At 38.8% G+C, this 21,413-nt stretch overlaps 1 protein-coding gene across 2 annotated transcripts in view; it reads left to right on the top strand.

Annotated features, from left to right (window-relative positions):
- Positions 1-21,413, top strand: part of LOC106875255 (coiled-coil domain-containing protein 180) — a 177,197-nt gene that overhangs the window by 111,038 nt on the left and 44,746 nt on the right. For both annotated transcript variants that reach the window (XM_089338941.1, XM_089338940.1), the window contains exons 19-23: positions 2,256-2,337; positions 7,522-7,615; positions 11,137-11,317; positions 17,476-17,622; positions 18,885-19,061. In XM_089338941.1, coding sequence (XP_089195067.1) covers positions 2,256-2,337; positions 7,522-7,615; positions 11,137-11,317; positions 17,476-17,622; positions 18,885-19,061 — 681 coding nt within the window. The remainder of the gene's footprint in view (positions 1-2,255; positions 2,338-7,521; positions 7,616-11,136; positions 11,318-17,475; positions 17,623-18,884; positions 19,062-21,413) is intronic.

Here is a 21,413-nt window from a genome sequence, read left to right as displayed (position 1 = left end):
GAATTGCCAATATGGCCAGGGGGAAAAGGTTTTCAATTTAGTTGTATTTAGCATAATTTCACTTACTTATGGTTAGGTTTTATTAAATTTTCATTAGATTTAGGCCTTATTTTTTTCTGTAATTCCTATTCTGACATTAAATGAGTCAACTTCCGGTACAAATGTTTACATTTTGTAACTCTCTAAAAAAAAGAAACCTCAACAGTTCAAATTAAATAAGTCTAGAAGTTGGGTTAAATATATGTACATGCATAAGTACCATGAATTCCCATTCTACAAACTAGCAAATAATTCCATGAATAATTTACCAGGCAACGCTGGATAGTAAGTCTATATATATTGTTGTGTCGATGCCCCCAGGCAAAAAAGTAGGATCTCCCAAGACATATAAATAGAGGTAGTCTGGCCGTAGTAGGAGTGTTGAGTAGCAGTCGAGTAGCAGTTGTGTAGCGGTTGAGTAGAGATCATCCGAAGGTGCTAGATAGCAGTAGCTTGAGACATAACATATATATATATTGATAGATGGATGGATGGATGGATTGATATCAGCAAACATAGTCGTGTGGTAAGAAGTTTGCTTCCCAACCACACTGTTCTGGCTTCAGTCCCACTGTATGGCACAGTGGACAAATGTGATCTACTATAGCTCAGAGCCAACCAAAAACTTGTGAGTGGATTTGAAAGATGGAAACTGGAAGAAGCCCATCATGTGTATATGTGTGTATTCAGCAGTAGCAGCACCAAAGCAGTATTTAGGCACAAATGAACTTCAGGTTAGTTAAAATATGTTGTGACATATTTCAACTCCTAAAGGCAAATTCACTGCAGCTGCAGTGAAGAAAAAAGTCTCTCTTATGGTAAAAAAGTGTTAAAAAAATTTTATCTATCCAGTGTTGCCCTCTGTTGGATCCCCAGATGCATCGTTTCTGGCTCTTTAGCCTTAATCAATAGGAAATACTGAAGAGAGGTAACTCTAAGTAGCTTTAAAGTTTCAGTTTTAAATAAAACAGTCAAAAACATTGAAAGAGTTGTACTAATGGATTGCTTGGTTGGAAGAAATTCAGCAGTATCAGTGCCAAGCAGTGTTTAGGTATAAGGAAGACTAAAGAGCCACAAATGCTGTATTCTCAACACTGGGTAGATATGGTGTTTTTACAGCTTTTACCATGATAGAGAATTTTTTTTTCACAGCAACTGCAGTGAATTTGCCTTTAAAAGTTGAAAATATGTTGCAAATGTATTTAACAAATCTGAAGTGTTTGCGTCTTTGTATCTGAGTTGTGCTTGTCCTGCACCACTGCTGAACAACCAGTGTTGTTAGTTTGTTTATGTCCCTGTAACTTAGCAGTTATATCCCATTGTGGTGTCACGTCAAGTGCTGGGCCTCGTGGAGGCAATGTGGCCAATGCCAGTGTCATGTAACTAGCACCCATGCCAGTGGCACATAAAAAGAGGCAATGACAAATGACTGTACATGAGTAGAAGACCCATCAAGCCAAGTGAAACTGTAGTCATGGCAGATACTGGTGTCATGCCAGTGGCACATAAAAGCAATCATTAAACTCACAGGAGTGGTTGGCATAAGGAAGGGCATCCAGCTGTAGAAACCATGCTAAAACAGACATAAAAATACGCACACACACACATAGATATATACATATATACACACACAACAGGCTTCTTTCAGTTTTTGTTGGTCTGAGGCATTAGCTGAAGACAACTGTCCAAGAGTTCACACTGTGAGACTGAACCTGGAACCATGTGGCTTGGAAGCAAGCTTCTCGCCACACAGCCACACCTGTGCCTCGATTTTTTTTTCTTTGGTTAGTGAAAGGAATCAAAGATATCTTCACACATTTGTTTGATTAAATTTCCCGTCTCAACAAATTCTCTCAATGGTCCAAGTGGACATAAAAAAATTTGGCATTAGAACAAAGACAATGACGATGATGGAGGAAAACTTCACTTCCCAAATCATTGATTCTTGTGATGATGATGATGATGATGATGATGAATTATCCAATGAAGTTCCTTGACTATCATGTGAAGAAGGAGGGCAATAGCTGGAACATTTAGTGATGGCTGGAAAACTGGGAGGAAGAAGCCAAAGACAGGGATAAGGGAGAGGAGGTACTCAATGGCCTTGCCAGCTGACTACAGGGAGACAGATTCAGTAACTTCCCAAGTGTCAAAGGGGAGCTGGGCAGAGGAGGTCCATTTAGATATGGCACATAATGTTGTTGTTATTGTTGCAGCATATGCATGAATATGCTGAACCATATGGATCTGTGGTTAGTGGATGCAGTGAAGAAGGCAAAGCAAGCACTGGACATCAAGGTATGTACACAACAAACTAGTAAGGGCAAGGGTTTTCTTGTTGTTGTTTTTTTCTTTATCTTTCTTGTTGTTTTTTTCTTTATCTTTCTTGTTGTTTTGTTGTTTATCGTTCTTGTTGTTTTGTTGTTTATCTTTATCCAGAAGAACTATGATCAAAGACTAAACTAGCACAAGTCTGGAATACTTTTCATCTGCTAGAACAAGCTTAATGTGTGGTATCAACTACAATAAACGTACTTTTTTGATGGCGTATAAGACGTGCCTTTTACCCAAAAGAATGACTCAGAAAAACCACCCCTTGGTTCTTATACATGAAGCTGGGCCTGTATTGGTTTCAAATTTTGGCACAAGGCCAGCATTTTGGGGGAAGGGAGCTAGTCGCTTAAATCAACCCCAGTACTCAGCTGAAAGTATCAACCCTGAAAGGATGTAACGGCAGGGTCAACCTCTGTGGAATTTGAATGCAAAACATAAAAACAAACGAAATGCTGCTAAGCATTTTGCCCAGCATTCTAACAGTCTGCCAGCTCATTGCCTTTAAGTTGGGCCTATACTGCTTGTTTTAATGGACTGAAAACGTCTTCTTCCTGTATATCAGTGGTAGCATTAACTCTTATCCAAGTAATTAATCTATAGAGAGTGACTGAGCCTCTTCATCTTGAAGGATGTGAAGGGTACCAGTGCCTGAGGTGTTCAGGCCAAGGTTGGTATAGAAAAGTCAGGGACATGTGTCACAGGAGAGAGTTGGCAGAAGACAAGGAAGTGCAAATCACTCTTTGCATCTTCGACATCTGATCTCTGCCTCTTGACGTCTGTTATTTTCTGTCTGGTCTGTTTCTTTGATGATGACACTTAGGGCAGTCCCAGATATTTGGGTTAATAAAGCAGACTGCTAAAACTGGAGTGCATCTACTATAACCTGTGTGTTTTTTACACCATCAAATATGGTAGTTTACTTCACTGTCATAATTAACCCCTTAAAATGGAACCTCTAGACAACTGCTCATCATGAAAGAAATGGTAACCAAACACCTTCAAAATTTTACCCTACTATCTTAAGAAAAGAACACAATAGACTTTGTAGTTCAAAATAGATTATGATATACATGTTTCCAGAGATATGGAACAATATTTTAGGTGACATGCAATGAGCGTGAGAAAAATAATCTCCCTGAAATATCAAGTTATAAAAAATTTAACTTTTAGACATTTATCTAAGATTAAGATTTATGTATACATGTTACTGACTCTCCAATAACAAAATTATAAAAGAAGTTAATATTTCAACATGTTAGGCTAAAAAGAAACACTTTGGCAATTTATTCACTAGAACAATAGCCATGTAAGAGTTAAAGTATTAAATTTTTTGCCAGCACTCCTCAATGAAATCAGAATAAACTCTCAATTAACAAATCAAGTTCTTTGGTTAATAATTTGTGTCCTTATCTATGTCTTTATTCTGTGGCTGCTTGCTCAGAGATCAAAATACTACTCCAGCCAGAACTACAGCAAAACTTGTGAGGTTTAGCAACATTTCAATTACATTGAAACATAAAACCAATCACTTCTCTTTTACCCATTTACTTGTTTCAGTCATTTGACTGTGGCCATGCTGGAGCACCGCCTTTAGTCGAGCAAATCGACCCCAGGACTTATTCTTTGTAAGCCTAGTACTTTGTCTATCGGTCTCTTTTGCCGAACCACTAAGTTACCGGGACGTAAACACACCAGCATCGGTTGTCAAGCGATGTTGGGGGGACAGACACACAAACACACACACACACACACACACACACACACACACACACACACACACACACACACATATATATACATATATACGACAGGCTTCTTTCAGTTTCTGTCTGCCAAATCCACTCACAAGGCTTTGCTTGGCCCGAGGCTATAGTAGAAGACACTTGCCCAAGGTGCCACGCAGTGGGACTGAACCCGGAACCATGTGGTTGGTAAATAAGCTACTTACCACACAGCTACTCCTGCACCTATGATATACAAGTGTATGATATACATACACTTCTGCTAATAAACTGTATAACTGTTAGTGGTTAACCCTTTCGATACCAACCCGGCTGAAACCGCATCTGGCTCTGTAGTGCAAATGTCTTGTTTCCATAAGTTTTGAATTAAAATCTTCCACCAAACCTTAGTCACAATTTATGTTCCTAACACTAGCTGAATGATAACTGAGTTATTTTACTAAGTTCTTTGTTATATTTAAAATTAATTGAAAGAAACACAGAGCATCTCAACAGAAATGTGGTAACAAAAGAGTTGATTTGTGTTTTTAACTAATGTTCATCTCTGCCAGTGTTGGCATATCATAATCATCATCATCATCTATCATCATCAGCATCATCATCATCATCAGCATCATCATCATCATCAGCATCATCATCATCATCATCATCATCATCATCATCATCCATCATTATTTCATATTTGTTTTCCCAACTACTGGCTTAAGTGGACAGGTCCCACTTAAAGCTGTTCACCTTTCTCACACAATAACACAGAAAACCTGCACCTGTGCCCTAATAAAAAAAGAAGTATGCTGCTGCTGACAACCCTTAGTTTTCTCTGATGCTAGATTTTATTTATTTACGTTTCATAGGAAATCCATGTGACAGTATTTAATGAGAAGGATCTGATTAATTAAGGTCCTGGTAACTGCCACACTGACCATTCAATTAATTGCTTGCTGACTGTTGGTTTTTGCTTCTCTCTCTCTCTCTCTCTCTCTCTCTCTCTCTCTCTCTCAATGGTTGTTTAACTTGGTACATGCTGACACAGCACTTCAGTGTATCACCTGTTGTCCTCAAGTGATACACACACACACATGCATTGCGTGTGAAGTGGTTCTCTCCCCTTAAGGAGAATATTCACCTTCTCTCTCTAATCTCACAGTAATCTCTTCTCTCTTTTCCTCCTCTTACCCTGCAAGCAACTATAAGCAGCAGCAGCAATACATTCTAGTCAGATGCCAACATATATCACCATCATCATCATTTAATGTCCATATTCGATACTAGTATGGGTTGGGTGGTTGGAGCTGGCAAGCCAGAGGATTGCATCAAGCTCTATTGTCAGCTTTGGCATGGTCTCTCCGGCTGGATGCCCTTCCTGATGCCAATCACTTTAAAGAGTATACTGGGTGATATTTACATGGCACCAACACCAGAGAGGTTACCAAATAACTTGCAAGACAAAGGCCCCCACCTCAACTGAAAGGGGTGTAGTATTGAGGGAAATGGCTTTGTGCTAGATGATGAGAGGTTAAAGTATGATAGAGGGACACAAATTGGCGTCTTGATGTAGAGGAGATATATGGTTACCTCAGTCAGAGATAGAGAAAGTGATGGTGGTGGTGAGATGCCAAGTTGTACATTCAAAGTACAAAGAGGTGAATGTAAGTGGAGCAGTAAAGGGGATTGGACAGGGTGGGTGAGCAGGGAGTTCATGAGAGTGCGAAGGGGAGAGGAGAGGAGAAGGAGAATCCAGTGAGTGGTGAACACGGATTTACAGGGTACTGAAGGATAGCAATGATACAGTTTAGCAGGGAGAGGACAAGAGAGAGGAATGACAGAGCAGTGTTGGGCTTCAGGAGCAAAGGGGGAGAGACAAGCACAGTGCATGAAGAGATGTAGTTTGGTTCATTGGAGTGGGGAGTGTGAATTAATGTTACATGGGGGCTGGAATACACAGCACTTTGAGAATTCAGTTTCACTGAGGTATGCAGGTCTTCTCATGAACTTCATATTGCCAGACACCTTGGTACATTGTCATCTCTTCCATCTTGAGATTCAGCCTCACTGCTTCATCCTATGTCTTCTCAGATTTCCCTTTTCTTCAAGTTCCATCCACTTTGAGCAATCATCACTTCTTAAAGCTGCTGTCTTTATTCATACATATTACATGTCCAAGCCATCAGAGTCTTCTCTCTTACATTCTACATCTGATTCCCCTTTTACCTAACTTTTCTCTCAACATATCTGCGCTTTGTCATACATGCACACTGATGTTGCACACCCATTGAAGTATACTAGCTTTGTTCCTCTCCAGGGCCCACATCACACCATAATGGAGCATAGCCATTCATACACAAGCATCATACAATCTGTCTTTCAAAGAGGTCCTTTATTTCCAACAGGGGTAATAATTCAGAGGTTTCTCCATCCTGTTCTTATTCTAGCCACTATAATTTCAGAACATCCTCCTCCACTGCTAATTTGGTCACCTGGATAACAGAAACTTCTCAGGAGCCTCCTGTGTATTTGAGAAAATCTAATTCCCATGTATCTTTAACATTTATTGTTCCTGCACTTATGTCATATACAAAGATGACTTTCTTTGTTAACATATTTGTGATTCCATTGCACTAGGTGCAGCTAATGGAATTCTTTTCAGTACTTTCCTATATATTGACCAGAGCCATTTACCTGATGGAAAGAGAGTCTTATCTATTTTATTGCTAGCAATGACTTTGGTCTTTGATAGCTTAACTCTAAGACTCTTTGATTCAAGGTTTTGCTTCTATCTCTGGAATTTCTTTTCAAATTCTGCTTCAGATTCTGTTATAAGAGTAAAGTCATCAGCATATAATAGTTCCCATGGGCAGCCAGTCTGTTAGAGCCTGGAGGACCATGATGAATAAGAGGGGACTGAGAACCAAACCCTGGTGAACTCCTACTTGTACACTAAATTCATTACTGTATTCATGGCCAACTCACCCTACTGACAGCACCACTATGTGTGGCATGTATGGCTCTAACAAACCATTTGTCTACTCCTACCTTCCTTAGAGACTATCAGATAACAGAGTAAGGGATTTTGTCAAAAGCTTTCTCCACATTGGCAAAAACCAAGCACAATGGTTTACTTTTGGCTAGATATTTCTCCTGCAGCAAAGAGAAATATTTCATTAGAATATTAAAAGAAGTGGAGTACACAATGGTGGTAGATAACTGCAGGAATTTTCTGTGGAACTCACTTAATTAATCAATCTTGAAAGCCCTATAAAACAATGCAACAGTAGAAGACAGCAGTTCACAGTACCATGCAATGGAAATGAACCCAGTCCCTTGTGGTTGTTAAACAGGTCTATACCTATCTACTCACCCTATTTTGGCAGTTTTTTGTAACCCTGTGTTCACCCATTCGTTACAGGTTGAAGAACTGGACGCTGAATTGAGTTTACGGATCCACCTTCATCAGCCTCGAGCCAAACGAATCGAGGAAGATATTAATGATGTCAGAAAAGGTGAGAAATGAAAAGATCTCATTGAATAATCTTTGTTTCAATCTCTTTTTTTTTCTCTGTTGCTGATCAAATTATACAATTACTTATTGTAATAAATTAATATTAATATGTTGCATAGATTAACACTATACATGAATACATGGAGGGATGAAACAATAGGATACAAGACAACTTGTTGAGTAAGGACTTATTAGATATAAGTGTGTGTGTGTATTCATGTGTGCATATACATATGTTTGTATATGCACAAGTCAGGTGGGAAGGCCACCTTGTTTGAATGCTTGCCTGACACATGACTCCCCAAAAGACAATTCCATAATGAACTGGCAGAAGGTAAGTGCGCACAAGGTGGACAGAAAGCACATACTTCAAGGAAGCACTCAAAGCCACACTGAAGAGCTTTGAGATTAACTGTGACACCTGAGAAACACAAGCACAAGACAGCCCTGCCTAGTTAAGATGCACCAACAGATTTGCCTCCTCCTACAAATAGAACTGGATTGCAAGGGCACAATGAAAACACAAACTACATAAATTCAGAGCAAATTCCTCACCTTCTGTCCCAGCAGACCACCAGTGCTAGACCTATGACAGAGCATTCCAAGCATGCATCAAACTGATTGTCCACAGCCAGAAATGCTGTCCCCTGTCTACTTCTTCCATGTGATGCCTTTGCTCATCATTGACAACAGACAAACTAATAATAATATGTGTGTATGTATGAGTGTATACAGACGTCTCTTTGTGGTGACTTCATTTGTCATTCCATCCACAGAAAGTCGTATGGTCATGGAAGAGTGGAGATGTGTGCAGATGTAACCAGTTGGCCTCAAACCATGCAGGCCTGCAACAGGACTGAGACATCATGGTTGCTAAGCAAGCTTCATACCCACACAGTGAAGTTTGTGACCATAAATTTGCATACATTTTGTCTTTATCACCATTTAATGTCTATTTTCCATGCTGGCATGGGTTGGACAGTTCAGCAAGAGCTGATGAGTCAGAGGACTGCATTGAGCTCCAGTCTCTGCTTTGGTATGGTTTTTGCAGTTGTATGCTCTTCCTAATGCCAACCACTTTGCAGAGTTTACTGGGTGCTTTTTTTATGTGTCACTAGCAGTAATGAGGTCCCCAAGTAACTTGCAAGACAAGACTCTGCAACTGAGTGGGGAGAAGTAGTATTTTGGGAGGTGACTTTATGCAAGGTGATGAAAAGTTCCAACAAAACCTATGATAAAGAGATGATAATAATAATAATTATAAGAAGAACAACAACAATTTCAAATTTTGACACAAGGCCAGCAATTTCAGAGGAGGGTCCAAGTCGATTAAATTGACCCCAGTACTTAAATGGTACTTATTTTATTGACCCAGGAAGGATGAAAGGCAAAGTCAACCTCAGCAGAATTTGAACTCAGAATGTAGAGACAGACAAAATAATAATAATAATAATAATAATAATAATAATATAAATAAAATGTCAAAGTTTTGGTGCGTGACTTTTAGGCCCACCCTGTACATGGAGTGGCTACAACACCTTTCACTGTTTGATCTAGGTTGACCGCCTAGGGCTAAACAACAGCTACACCATTATATGATGGTTTGATATTCAGCAATGAAACACATTCTAATAAACACACCATAAAATAGTTTTATGTATATTTAAACAGTATCAATGATTCGACTCCACAGTTGAGGCTGGGAGTGAAACATTTGTCATTTATGGGAAACAGATGTTCATTTATTGATGATGATGATGATGATGATGGTGATAATGAGAAAGAAGAGGAGGGGGAATCATGTTGATTACAATGACAGGTGGGTGTTGATGATGATGAAGATGTTGATGATTCATGATGACTATATGATAATGATGATGATGATGATGATAGCAGTGATGATAGTAATGGTGATGATGATCATGAGGATGATGATGATGATGGTGATGATGATGTTTATGAGGATAAATAAAATGATGAAAATGGCAATGCTGATTCTGATGATGACATTTATGATGACAGCATTAGCAACAACTATGATAAAGTGTTGTTGACAGTGATGATGATGATGATGATAATCCAACATACAATAATGATTTCAAATTTTGGCACAAGGCCAGCAATCTCAGAACAGGAAGCTAGATTGATTAAATCGACCCCAGTGCTCAACATATCACCAAAGATGTCAGTCACTTGCTAATGCCTCCATGAGGCCCAATATTCGAAGATCATGTTTCACCATCTTACCCCATGTCTTCCTGGGTCTACCTCGTCCCTCCACAGTTAGAGATTGGTACTTCTTTACACAGTAGTTCTTGCCCATACACACCACATGAGCATACCAGCATAGTCATCTCTCTTGCGCACCACATGTGATGCCTCTTATGCCCAACTTTTCTCTCAAGATGCTTGCACTGTGTCATACATTCACACTGACATTGCACAACAAAGTATACTAGCTTAATTTCTTTCAAACCTTCGCATGTCCTCAGCAGTCACAGCCCATGTTTCACTGCCATGTAACCTGGCTGTTCACACACAGACATCATAAAATCTGCCTTTTACTCTGAGGGAGAGGCCCTTAGTTACTAATAAAGGTAAAAGCTCTCTGAACTTTGTCCAGCCTATTCTAATTCTAGCAGCTATGCTCTCAGAGCATCCACCTTCACTGCTGACTTGGTCACCTAGATAACAGAAGCTATCAACTACTTCTAGGTATCCCCACTGGCATTTGATGGAATTTATTTTCTGTACATTTCTAGTGTTTTTTGTACCTGTACATCTACCACCCACAAAGACTATATTCCCTGTTAACCTCCCCCTGACATTGTTGCACCTCTTATGAGTCCATAACTTGCACCAGGTACATCTCATGGACTTTCCAACTATGCCTTTACTATATACCAAGCTGGGCCGTCTACCTGAAGGGATTTGTGATTTGTCTGCTGAGAGAGAGTGGGAGAGAGAGAGGGAGTGAGATAGAGAGGGGAGAGAGAGAGAGAGAGAGAGAGAGAGAGAGAGAGAGAGAGAGAGAGAGAGAGAGAGAGAGAGAGAGATGAAGCTATAGTATAATAAAGTAAGGTTATTTGAAACTTTTCATTATCAGGGCAATAGAATCTTTCACTCTCTGTAATTCTTGGTCAAAATCAGATCAATATTCCCTCAGAACTTTCTTTCAACTATCTTTAAAAGTTACGGTGTGTTTCTCAACCATTTTTTAAAACCTATGGACCCTTTTGATTCTTGTTTCCCTTAGATGGAACCTTGTAACCATTCAATGTTTAAAAACTCTATCATATTTTTATAATTAGATATTATTAGGAATTGTATACAAAAAGATTGTTTAAATATTTTGTTTATTACTGTCAGAGTATAACCAATTTATTGCACATGAATTTTAGCTACAAAACTTTATGTGGACCCCCCCACCACCACCACCGGCCGAGAACTGCTGGTATAGACCAGTCTGCTGTGTTGACATTACTGATCATTGTTTCTTGTTTGGTTGTTTGTTTACTCTAGAGGAATTGATGAATCACTCAAAACGGATTGGAGAACATTGTCAGGGAGTGGAAAATGCTTTTACCAATATGAAGCTAAAGTTGAATCAAATTAAAGAGACTCAAGACTCTCTGATGGCTGACTTCGAGAATCAAATTGAAGCCATGGAACCAGCTTTTCAGAGCGTTTCAAAATCTGAAAAGTAAGTATCATTTGTTTCTCCAACATGTTGTCATCATCATCATCATCATTTAGCATCCCTGTACCATACTGATATGGGTTGAATAGTTTAACAATATCTTGGAGCTATGGCAAAGAACAAATCAAGTTTCGATTAGGGATCAAATATTTAAGAAAAAGTGGAAGTGGATTGGTAGCACAATTAGAAAAGACACACCAAATGCAGCGAAAAGTGCTTTACAGTGGAATCTGGATGGATATAGAAAGAAGGGTAGGCCTAAGAACTCGTGGCGTAGATCAACACAAAAGGAACTAGAGAAAGGGGGACATTCATGGCAGAGTATAAGTACAGAAGCGAAAAATTATGTGACATGGAATTCAATTATAAGTGGCCTATACTCTGCGTTGGAGGGTTAAAAGCAAGAAAAAAAAATGGGCCCAAGAAATGCATCATGCTCCAATGTCTGCTTTGATATGGTTTCTATATGTAAAGTAAAGTAAAATCCCTAGCTGGCAACTGGAGGGGAAGGCTGCCCCCTCAATCAATACACTGCTGTAGGTGCTGTTGGATGATGAATCCTGGTGGTGATATTATTCCACACTTTCCAATCCATGGCACTGGCCTTGCTCAAAATTGAGGCACTGCAACTTCAGGTCTTCCTCAATTTGTTTCACTACAAATATCTTGAACAACATTGTCCATTTGATGAAAGTTCTAATAACAGACGGCTTGCCAGCCATTGTGCATTCCTGATGGTTACTATAGCTGGCTGTTCTTAACACCAACCACTTTACAGCATGCACTAGGTACTTTTTTTGTTGTACTACCGGCACCGTGCAAAAGTTTGCAAGACTACAAACCCTGAAGGGGCAGTTTTATGCTAGGAGAGAAGGAATAAAAGATGGTTAAAAATATGAAGAAGAGGGCCGGTCCAGAACAAGTTTTTTGATGTAGGGGAGCTATACAATGGGGTGCTGAAAAGTTCCTGACTTTAAGAGTATTGCAAAGGGCCTGATTGGAGGCCCAACCTTCAGAATTCTTTTAAAGGACCACTGCAATGAGTGTGTGAATCTGAGAGGGGAATATGTTGAATAAAATCATAACTGATCCTCCTGTATTTTCTTTTACCCAAAGCCAGGAACTTTCCAGCACCCCTTGTCATCGTCGTCATCGTCGTTTAACGTCTGCTTTCCATGCTAACATGGGTTGGACGATTTGACTGAGGACTGGTGAAACCAGATGGCTACACCAGGCTCCAATCTGATTTGGCAGAGTTTCTACAGCTGGATGCCCTTCCTAACGCCAACCACTCCGAGAGTATGGCTACTCACATTTTACAAGCTGGATGAAAATGCTTGAATGGAACCAGAGGGCAATATTCTTTTGGGGTTTTTGCTTATTGCAGCTCATTCCCAATAGCATGTTTGCTTCTTCTGGCCTCAATTATATTTCATTTTGTGATGTCTTCCCATTCTTGTGTTGCTGTATTATTTAAACATTCCTTTGTTACAGCAATTAATTCATTTATTTTGTGAGGTTTTCTACGACCCATATTTTCTCACAGAGGTTTTCCACTTTTCTCTGTCCTTGCCAGACTCTCTACTTGTGCTAATATTATTTTCTTATTTAATCCCCTGTAAAGACTTTGTTTATCCTCTCAAAACATTTGATTTTGTTTGAATCATACTATATATTTACTAAATCTTGTATTCTCCATGCATTATCTTTCATCTGTTGAATTAATATTTGTACAGAATCTTCTTTTATGGGGGGGTGCGGAATATATATGTGAACCTGTTTTGGATTTTATTTATTCTATATCATATCTCTTACTGTCTCTCTCTCACTCAGTCTTTTGTTTCCAAACAGGATCTCTTTTATATTTTCTACTTTTTTTCCTTTATTTCAATGCCAGCTGCTCTGGTTGCTAAGCAGACTGTGGCTTACATTATTCCTTTTAACATCATCAAGCACAGGTGTGGCTGTGTGGTAAGAAGCTTTCTTCCCAACCACATGGTTCCAGGTTCAGTTCCACCGCATGGAACCTTGAGCAAGTGTCTTTTACTTTAGCCTTAGGTTGACCAAAGCCTTGTGAGTGGATTCGGTACATAGAAACTGCTTGACAAGGCGAGCTGGCAGAAACGTTAGCACGCCGGGCGAAATGCTTAGTGGTATTTCGTCTGCCGCTACGTTCTGAGTTCAAATTCCTCCAAGGCCGACTTTGCCTTTCATCCTTTTGGGGTCGATAAATTAAGTACCAGTTACACACTGGGGTTGATATTATCGACTTAACCCCTTTGTCTGTCCTTGTTTCTCCCCTCAATGTTTAGCCTCTTGTGGGCAATAAAAAAAAAATAAGAAACTGCTTGACAAGCAGTGTTGGTGTGTTTACATACCCCGTAACTTAGCGGTTCAGCAAAAAACACAATAGAATAAGTACTAAGCTTAAAAAAAAAGTCCTGAAGTCGATTTGTTTAACTAAAACCTTTCAAGGTGGTGCCCCAGCATGGCTGCAACCAAATGACTAAATCAAGTAAAAGATAAAAGATCATTATAAGTTAGCATACATTTCCCTTACTGGCATGGGTTAGACGGTTAGACAGGATCCAGAAAACTGTAGGGCTGCATTGTGCTTCACTGTCAATATTAGCATGGCTTCTCCATCTGGATGCTGACCCCTTTGCAGCATGTACTGGGTTCCTTTTTGCCACTGGCAAATAATTTGCCAAATAACTTACAAGACAGAAAAAGAACAGGGTAAAAGCCTTCTTAACTAAGTTGTAACCATTACTATTTTTATCAAGGCAATGAGCTGACAGAACCATTAACACATCAGAAGGAATGATTTGTGGGATTTCTTCCAGCTCTTCACATTCTGAGTTCAAATTCCACTAAGGTCAACTTTGCCCTTCATCCTTTTGGGGGTCTATAAATTAAGTATCGGTGAAAGACTGTGGTTGATGTAATCGACTAGTCCTCTCCCCCCAATTTCAGGCCTTGTGCCTATAATAGAAAAGATTATTATTACCTCCGCTTTAGCGAAGGCAGAGGTATTGTTTTCAGTCATGTTTGTTTGTTTGTTTGTCCATGGACAGGATATCTCAAGAACTGCTAGATGGATTCAGATGAAACTTTCATGGATGTTTGGCCTTGTGACTGGCACAAACTGATTATATTTTGGGATCGGTCTGGTACCGGACAAGGATTATGGATTATTTGTTATATTTACTTTGCATGAAGTACTACGATCTTACAGACTTTCAAGTCTTTCTCTGATTATCTCCCTTGAAAGCACATTCATGGTTTCCACATAAGTTATGGTGGTGTTACTGTTTCCAAAGTTTTATTTTCATTTCCCTATTATTAATTTTACTCGTGTCTCTATTTTAGTAGAAACTAATGGATAAAGAAATCAAACTGCATAAACAAACGTCAGTGAAATCGTTTAGAAATTAAGTAACACTAACATATTTAGCAACAATAATAGATTTAATTTATCCTCGACAATTTTTGGTTTTACCAATTTTTAGTATATCACTCCTGCTTAAAACCTCTTACCCACTTGACAATTGCATTTATAGCTTTGCCTTGAAGGAAGTTTTACTTCTTGGACTTATATTTTTGTGTGCAACAATGTTGTTAACCCTCCGTTAACAGCACCGCATGCAGGTCCTTTCCGTTTTCTTTCACGCACAGATAAATTTTTCTCTATAGACCTTAATGGTCAGAAAGACACTATATCAGTGGATAGACTGAAAAAGGCCTTCATAGAGAAAACTGTCTCTGTTACCACTGCAGATGACACACATACAGCATTACAAACATGGCCCACATACCCACCTTCACATTCCATGACTACCATTGGGATTGATCAGGTACTGGACAAGGATTCTGGATTATTTTACCATTTTTTAAACTTAATTTTTGAGAGCAGTCAGGTTCATTTTTAGTATTCTCATTTGCAAGAGCAGTTGAGTTTATTTCAGATATTCCCATTTTAAAAATCATTTCCAGCTAATTGCTGAGAGGACGTTGGTGTTGCCTTTGCAGAGGTTTGCGCTCTCTGAGTGCTCTTGTTATCATTATTATTGAGAGCAAAGAAAAAACTGCATATGATTGACTAGTATGGAACTGCTTACCAAAATACTCCAGCTTCTTGCTCACAGTGATATCACCTGCTTTTTTTCTCTGTTTTTACTACTACTACTACTACTACTACTACTACTACTACTACTACTACTACTACAGAGACTGCTGTTCTTTGGAGCTGGTTTGTGTCATGTAACTCCACCCTGGCTCATCTAACTTATTTGTTTCATCTCTTCCCATCCCCCATATAGGATTCATTACCATATCCTTCCCAGGCCTTACACTAACCAACATTTCCAATTCTTCCATCACAAAACCTCATCCCTCTGGAAATGTTTCTTCACTGGCATCATTTTGTAGTTATTCATCAATCACATCAACTTCAGCTGTGTTGGAAGGGACTGTGAAAGAAATGGGCTCAACCTTTCCCTTCAGAGGACCAACAGCATCAACAAACACTTTAAGGCAATCTTTCCTGCTAAAACAGAAGTTAGCCATGTGGGCCCTATGATAACGTACTCCATTTTTCACTATCCTCTATATCAGTTGTTTCCAGCTGGGGTCCATATAAGATTTTGTTGTTAAAATCTGTGCAATAAATTGGTTATACTTCTACAATACACAAAATGTTTTGTTTTTTTTCTTACAATTCTTAATAATATTTAATTACAAAAATATAAGAATAGGATTTTTTTAAACATTGAATGGCTATGAGGGTTCACCCATGTAAAATAGGAATCAAAGGGATCCATAGGCAAAAAATGGTTGGGAACCACTGTTCTACATCCTTCCCCCGCTAATACCCTTTGCCCTCATTTCTTCCTCCATCTTTAGCCATGTCTTTCTTAGCCTCTGTCTATTTCTTCCCACATCCATTTCTATCACTCCCCTCCCGCAGTATCTTACATCTTTCTTCACCACATGACTTAGCCACTTCATCCCATTTCTTTTCACAACAGCCATCACTGGCTTGATTTGCATCATTCTCTGCAATTCCTTATTTGGCTTCCTCCAAATTGAACTATTCTAAGTGCAGGAGTGACTGTGTGGTAAATAGCTTGCTTACCAACCACATAGTTCTGGGTTCAGTCCCACTGCGTGGCACCTTGGGCAAGTGTCTTCTACTACAGCTTCGGGCTGACCAAAGCCTTGTGAGTGGATTTGGTAGACGGAAACTGAAAGAAGTCCTTCGTATATATGTATATATATATATATATATATATATATGTATGTGTGTGTGTGTTTGTCCACCCAACATTGCTTGACAACCGATGCTGGTGTGTTTAGGTCTGCGTAACTTAGCGGTTCAGCAAAGAGACCGATAGAATAAGTACTAGGCTTACAAAGAATAAGTCCTGGGGTCGATTTGCTCAACTAAAGGCGGTGCTCCAGCATGGCTGCAGTCAAATGACTGAAACAAGTAAAAGAGTAAAAGAGTATCAAAATAAAAGCAAAAAAACAATTGAGCTGTAAAGAAAGTTAAAACCAGAACATTACTGTTACAATACGTTTATTACAATAAACATAAGGAAATGTTTTGACCCTTTAGCATTCAGTTTACTCTGTCAGATATAATGCTTATCTATTCACATGGTTTTTGGAATTAATCATGCATTATTTTATAGCTTAAAGATTTTGATGATCTGACTTTATTTTTTAGAACAATAGAGGCTGAATCTGGCCTGTTGAACACAAAACAGAATATTTGGGATGGATGATGGACTCTCCTGTTGAAGACAACGTATGAACATTCAGTTTTTGTCAAATGACCTGCACCAATGATTTGTTTATAGTGATCAAATGTATGTGCTGTACATTATCTCACTCCCTCCATCAACTCAACGTGGCCTGAACATGTGTATGGTGTACCACATGTCAGGTGTCGAAGAGATCACAGGGCAACATGATATGAAGTGTTTTACACAAGAACACAACACACCACCTTGTCTAGGAATTGAAACCACAATCTTGCAATCATGAGTGCAACACTCTAACCACCTTCATGAATATAACTAGTTTAAATGCTAAAGGATTAAGAATTGTCTAAAAGTAAAAACATAAAAAGGAATTTCTGTTCGCTTCTTTTGCAGGCTTGTGACTTTAAGAAACAACTTGACTTTAAAGATAAACAAACTAATGGCAGACATCCGGAAAATTTTGAGGGAATATCGATCTGATTTTGACCAAGACTTACAGAAAGTGAAAGATTCTAATGCAATATTAATGAAGAGTTTCAAGTATGTAACATCATTCTACTTTCTCTATCCTACTGCTACATATACACACACACAAACACGTATGTCCCTCTGTGTGTGCGTACATATATCTTGCAGTAATAGTAGTATGGGGGCATGCGCTGTAGTGGTGCATCACTGCATCCTCCATTTGTTAGTGATTCCTTACTCCTGGCAAATGAAACCTTTGCACCACTCAGGCGACAACCCTCCAACCCATGGGTCTGTTTAGGTAGTCATTGCTGGTGTAGGTTTTACAAGGTCAGAATGCAAATCCTACCCCAACCTCTTTAAGTCGTGTTTTTCAACGTTGGGTCAATTCTTTGGCATGCCAGTCCCCACACAGCACTTGAGCAATGAGAAACTAAGTGTTTTTCCCAAGAACACAACACATCACCTGATCCAGGAATTGAACCCACAATCTGGCCATCATGAGTGCAACATCTTAACTAGGTCATCCATCTTCACACGCACACACACATATGTGTGTGTGTGTGTGACCTACAATAATTGTGACACATCTTGTTGATGGATTCTGAGTAAATTCTATATAGATGTGTATTTGTGTATATGTATAGTTTGAGTGTGTGTGTGTGTGTTCTGTTTTTAGTTATTTGAAATCTTCCTCTGAGGAAGGGGCTGGTTCCATCATTGGAATGTAGATGACAATAACAAATTCACATTTTAAACTTGAGAAAGGTCTTGCATATTTTTACTGTTCCACTTATTACAGATTGTATTTGTAATGTGCAAATTAGCTGGTTGATTTCTTTTTCTGAACAGCCTAGCCTGACAAGATTGTCACTTAGGCATTTACTCACAAAACCAAGTGCACCAGTTATCATTGATATAAATGTGAATTTATAACCCAGGAATGTGTGTGTGTGTGTGCATGTGTGTATGTATGTATTAATTATAGTCATTTGTTATACATCCATTGTTTTCCATGTTGACATGGGTTAGGTGAGTATATTACTGAGGTATAGTTTTACAACTGGATGTCCTTCCTGTTGCTAACCATTACCTATTTTTTTCAGGGAAGAAATCTGTCGTATGTCTTTGTCTTTGAAGGCACAATGTGAGTAGAAGATTTGTTGACAGGAAAAATAACATTGCTTCCATTTCAGGGGATTTGTAAAAGAAGAATGGATAAAAACTTCAGGACTTATTTGTATGTTGGAGTTAGTGGAGTTCAGTTTGCTTTATGAGACATGAAAGATGATAAGGTTGTATTTTAATTTAACTATTGACTCCTTATTTGGCAGACCATTCTCTGAGATGGGTAATTTTTGCCCTGAAGAGATTCAGCAATACCAGAAGATTATTGACAAATTTGGCAACAAAGTGGACCAATTTGAAGGAAAGATTCTGTCTGAAATGGAAGGGATGGAATCAGCTCGCTATGATCAAGCTAATAAAATCACTCTGCAGTTTGAAGAAAGGTATTCTAAATATATTACCACGTCCACCACCACCACCACCATCTTCTTATCTTCCTTGTTTGTTGTTGGTTTTGTTCTTCTTTTTCTATTACTACAGCTACTACTCTTACTATTACTGCTTCTACTACTTCTACTTCTATTAGTTCTTGCCATTTTTCTTTTTGCAAGAATTACTGGAATAACTCTATGTTGAATCAATTACCATTTCAGGGTCAATAAAATAAGTTCTTGCCATTTTTCTTTTTGCAAGAATTACTGGAATAACTCTATGTTGAATCAATTACCATTTCAGGGTCAATAAAATAAGTACCAGTTGAACACTAGCACCCTCTCCCTAAAATTGTAGGCCTTGTGCCAAACTTTGAAATCATCATCATCATCATCATTATTATTGTTATTGTTAGTGTTATTATTATTATTATTATTATTATTATTATTATTATTATTATTTAAGATGTTGCACAGTATCCAATATCATGATGTTGTTGATGGAAGATATTGTGTCTATCAGGGGTTTGTACTGTCTCTCAAGTCATAACAAGGACCTCAGACAGACAATATTTTATGCAATATGCATGCAGTTACAAGTAATGTCGATTTTTTGCAATACACCTAGATTGTTTCCAGATGTTTCTTCAGGCTGGGTGGTATTGAACCCAATACTCCGATGACAATAGAGACAACCATTATATTTGACTCGCGTAACTGCCATATCTTAGCAATCTCAATTCTTAGGTCTCCATATTTATCAACCTTTTCTCTTTCTTTCATGATAATATGTTGATCTCCTAGTACTGCCACGTCGATTATTAGGCACTCTTGTTTGTCCATTTTAAAGTTTACTATATCTGGCCTTTGGTGCTCTGACACTTGTCTGTCTGGAAGTCAAAGTAGCCAGAGGATTTTTGCCTTCCCCCTTTTCATCTATTACTTTTTCCAGTGTATGCTGGTACCAAGCACCCGTTACCTCATATCCATACTTCTGGCATAGTAACCAGTGGAGGTTTTGCACTACCTTGTTGTGTCTGTGCTTGTAATCTTCCTGTGCAATACTTTCACAAGCACTAACAATGTGAGTCACACCTTCGACCTTCTTCCCACACATTCTGCAGGGGTTCATTTCCCTTTTCTTTTATTATTTTTAAGACAGCAAGCTGATAGAATCATTAGCAAGCAAGGCAAAATGCTTGGCAGCATTTCATGCATCTTTACATTCTGAGTTCAAATTCTTCCAAAGTCGACTTTACCTTTCATCCTTTTAGAGTCAATAAATTAAGTACCAGTGAAACACTGGGGTCAATGTAATTGACTAGTCCCCTGCAGTCAAATCTCAGGCCTCAGCCCTTCAGTAGAAAAGATTATTATTATTTTTTGTTTGACTTTTGTTTTGCATTTGTACAAAATATTATTATTATAAAGGTGGCGAGCTGGCAGAATCATTAACGCACTGGGAAAAATGCTTAGTGGTATTTCGCCCACCACTATGTTCTTAGTTCAAATTCTGCCAAGGTTGACTTTGCCTTTCTTCCTTTCATCCTGTCGATGAAATAAGTACCAGTTACGCACTGGAGGTGGGGTCAATGTAATTGACTCATCCCCTCCCCAAAAATTGTGCTGCCCTTGTGGAAAAATTTGAAAGCATCATTATTATTATTATTTTAACTGGATGATACCCTACTTGCATCCTCTTGCTAATTCTTCAAGAATGAGGAGAGTTTAGAAGAGAAACCTATCTCTTCTTCGGTCAGGTAAGGTACAACCAAAGACTTGTTCCTTTAGTGTTAACATATTTTAAGGCAAAGAAACATAGAGAAGCTTATTAGAAAAAAGAAAATTATGCAACTAGACAGAGATGGAGGGAGGCAAGGGATGGGCAAAACTTGAAGTCCCAATTAAAATTGATTTTATAATAAATTTCACTATTGAGTTTCCTACCCCTGTTGGCAAATGTTCTGTTGGTATTCTTTAAAAAATTTTCAAAATATCAACTTAAAAATGTAATTTAATATTTAAATAGAAATACTGCTGGGGTAAGTTAATAGTAACATAGGTAGAGTAACTTAGTGGTAACATAGGTATGTTGGTGGTCAAATAGTTAGGTAAGTTGGTGGTAGAACAGCTAAGTGTGTTGCTAGGTTACTTGGGTGTAACCTTGCTGGATAAGTCAAGAGTAACATAGCTAGGTAAGCTGATAGTAACATAGTTAGATAAGGCGGGGAGCTGGCAGAAGGTGGGGAGCTGGCAGAAGGCGGGGAGCTGGCAGAAGGTGGGGAGCTGGCAGAAGGTGGGGAGCTGGCAGAAACGTTAGCATGCCGGACGACATGCTTAGCAGTATTTCATCTGCCGTTACGT

The sequence above is a fragment of the Octopus bimaculoides genome, chromosome 21, assembly GCF_046866305.1.
Source record: "Octopus bimaculoides isolate indiv1 chromosome 21, ASM4686630v1, whole genome shotgun sequence".
NCBI classification, from domain to species: Eukaryota; Metazoa; Mollusca; class Cephalopoda; order Octopoda; family Octopodidae; genus Octopus; species Octopus bimaculoides.
The sequence above is the reverse complement of the archived record's forward strand: the minus strand, read 5'-3'. Positions and strand labels throughout refer to the sequence as shown.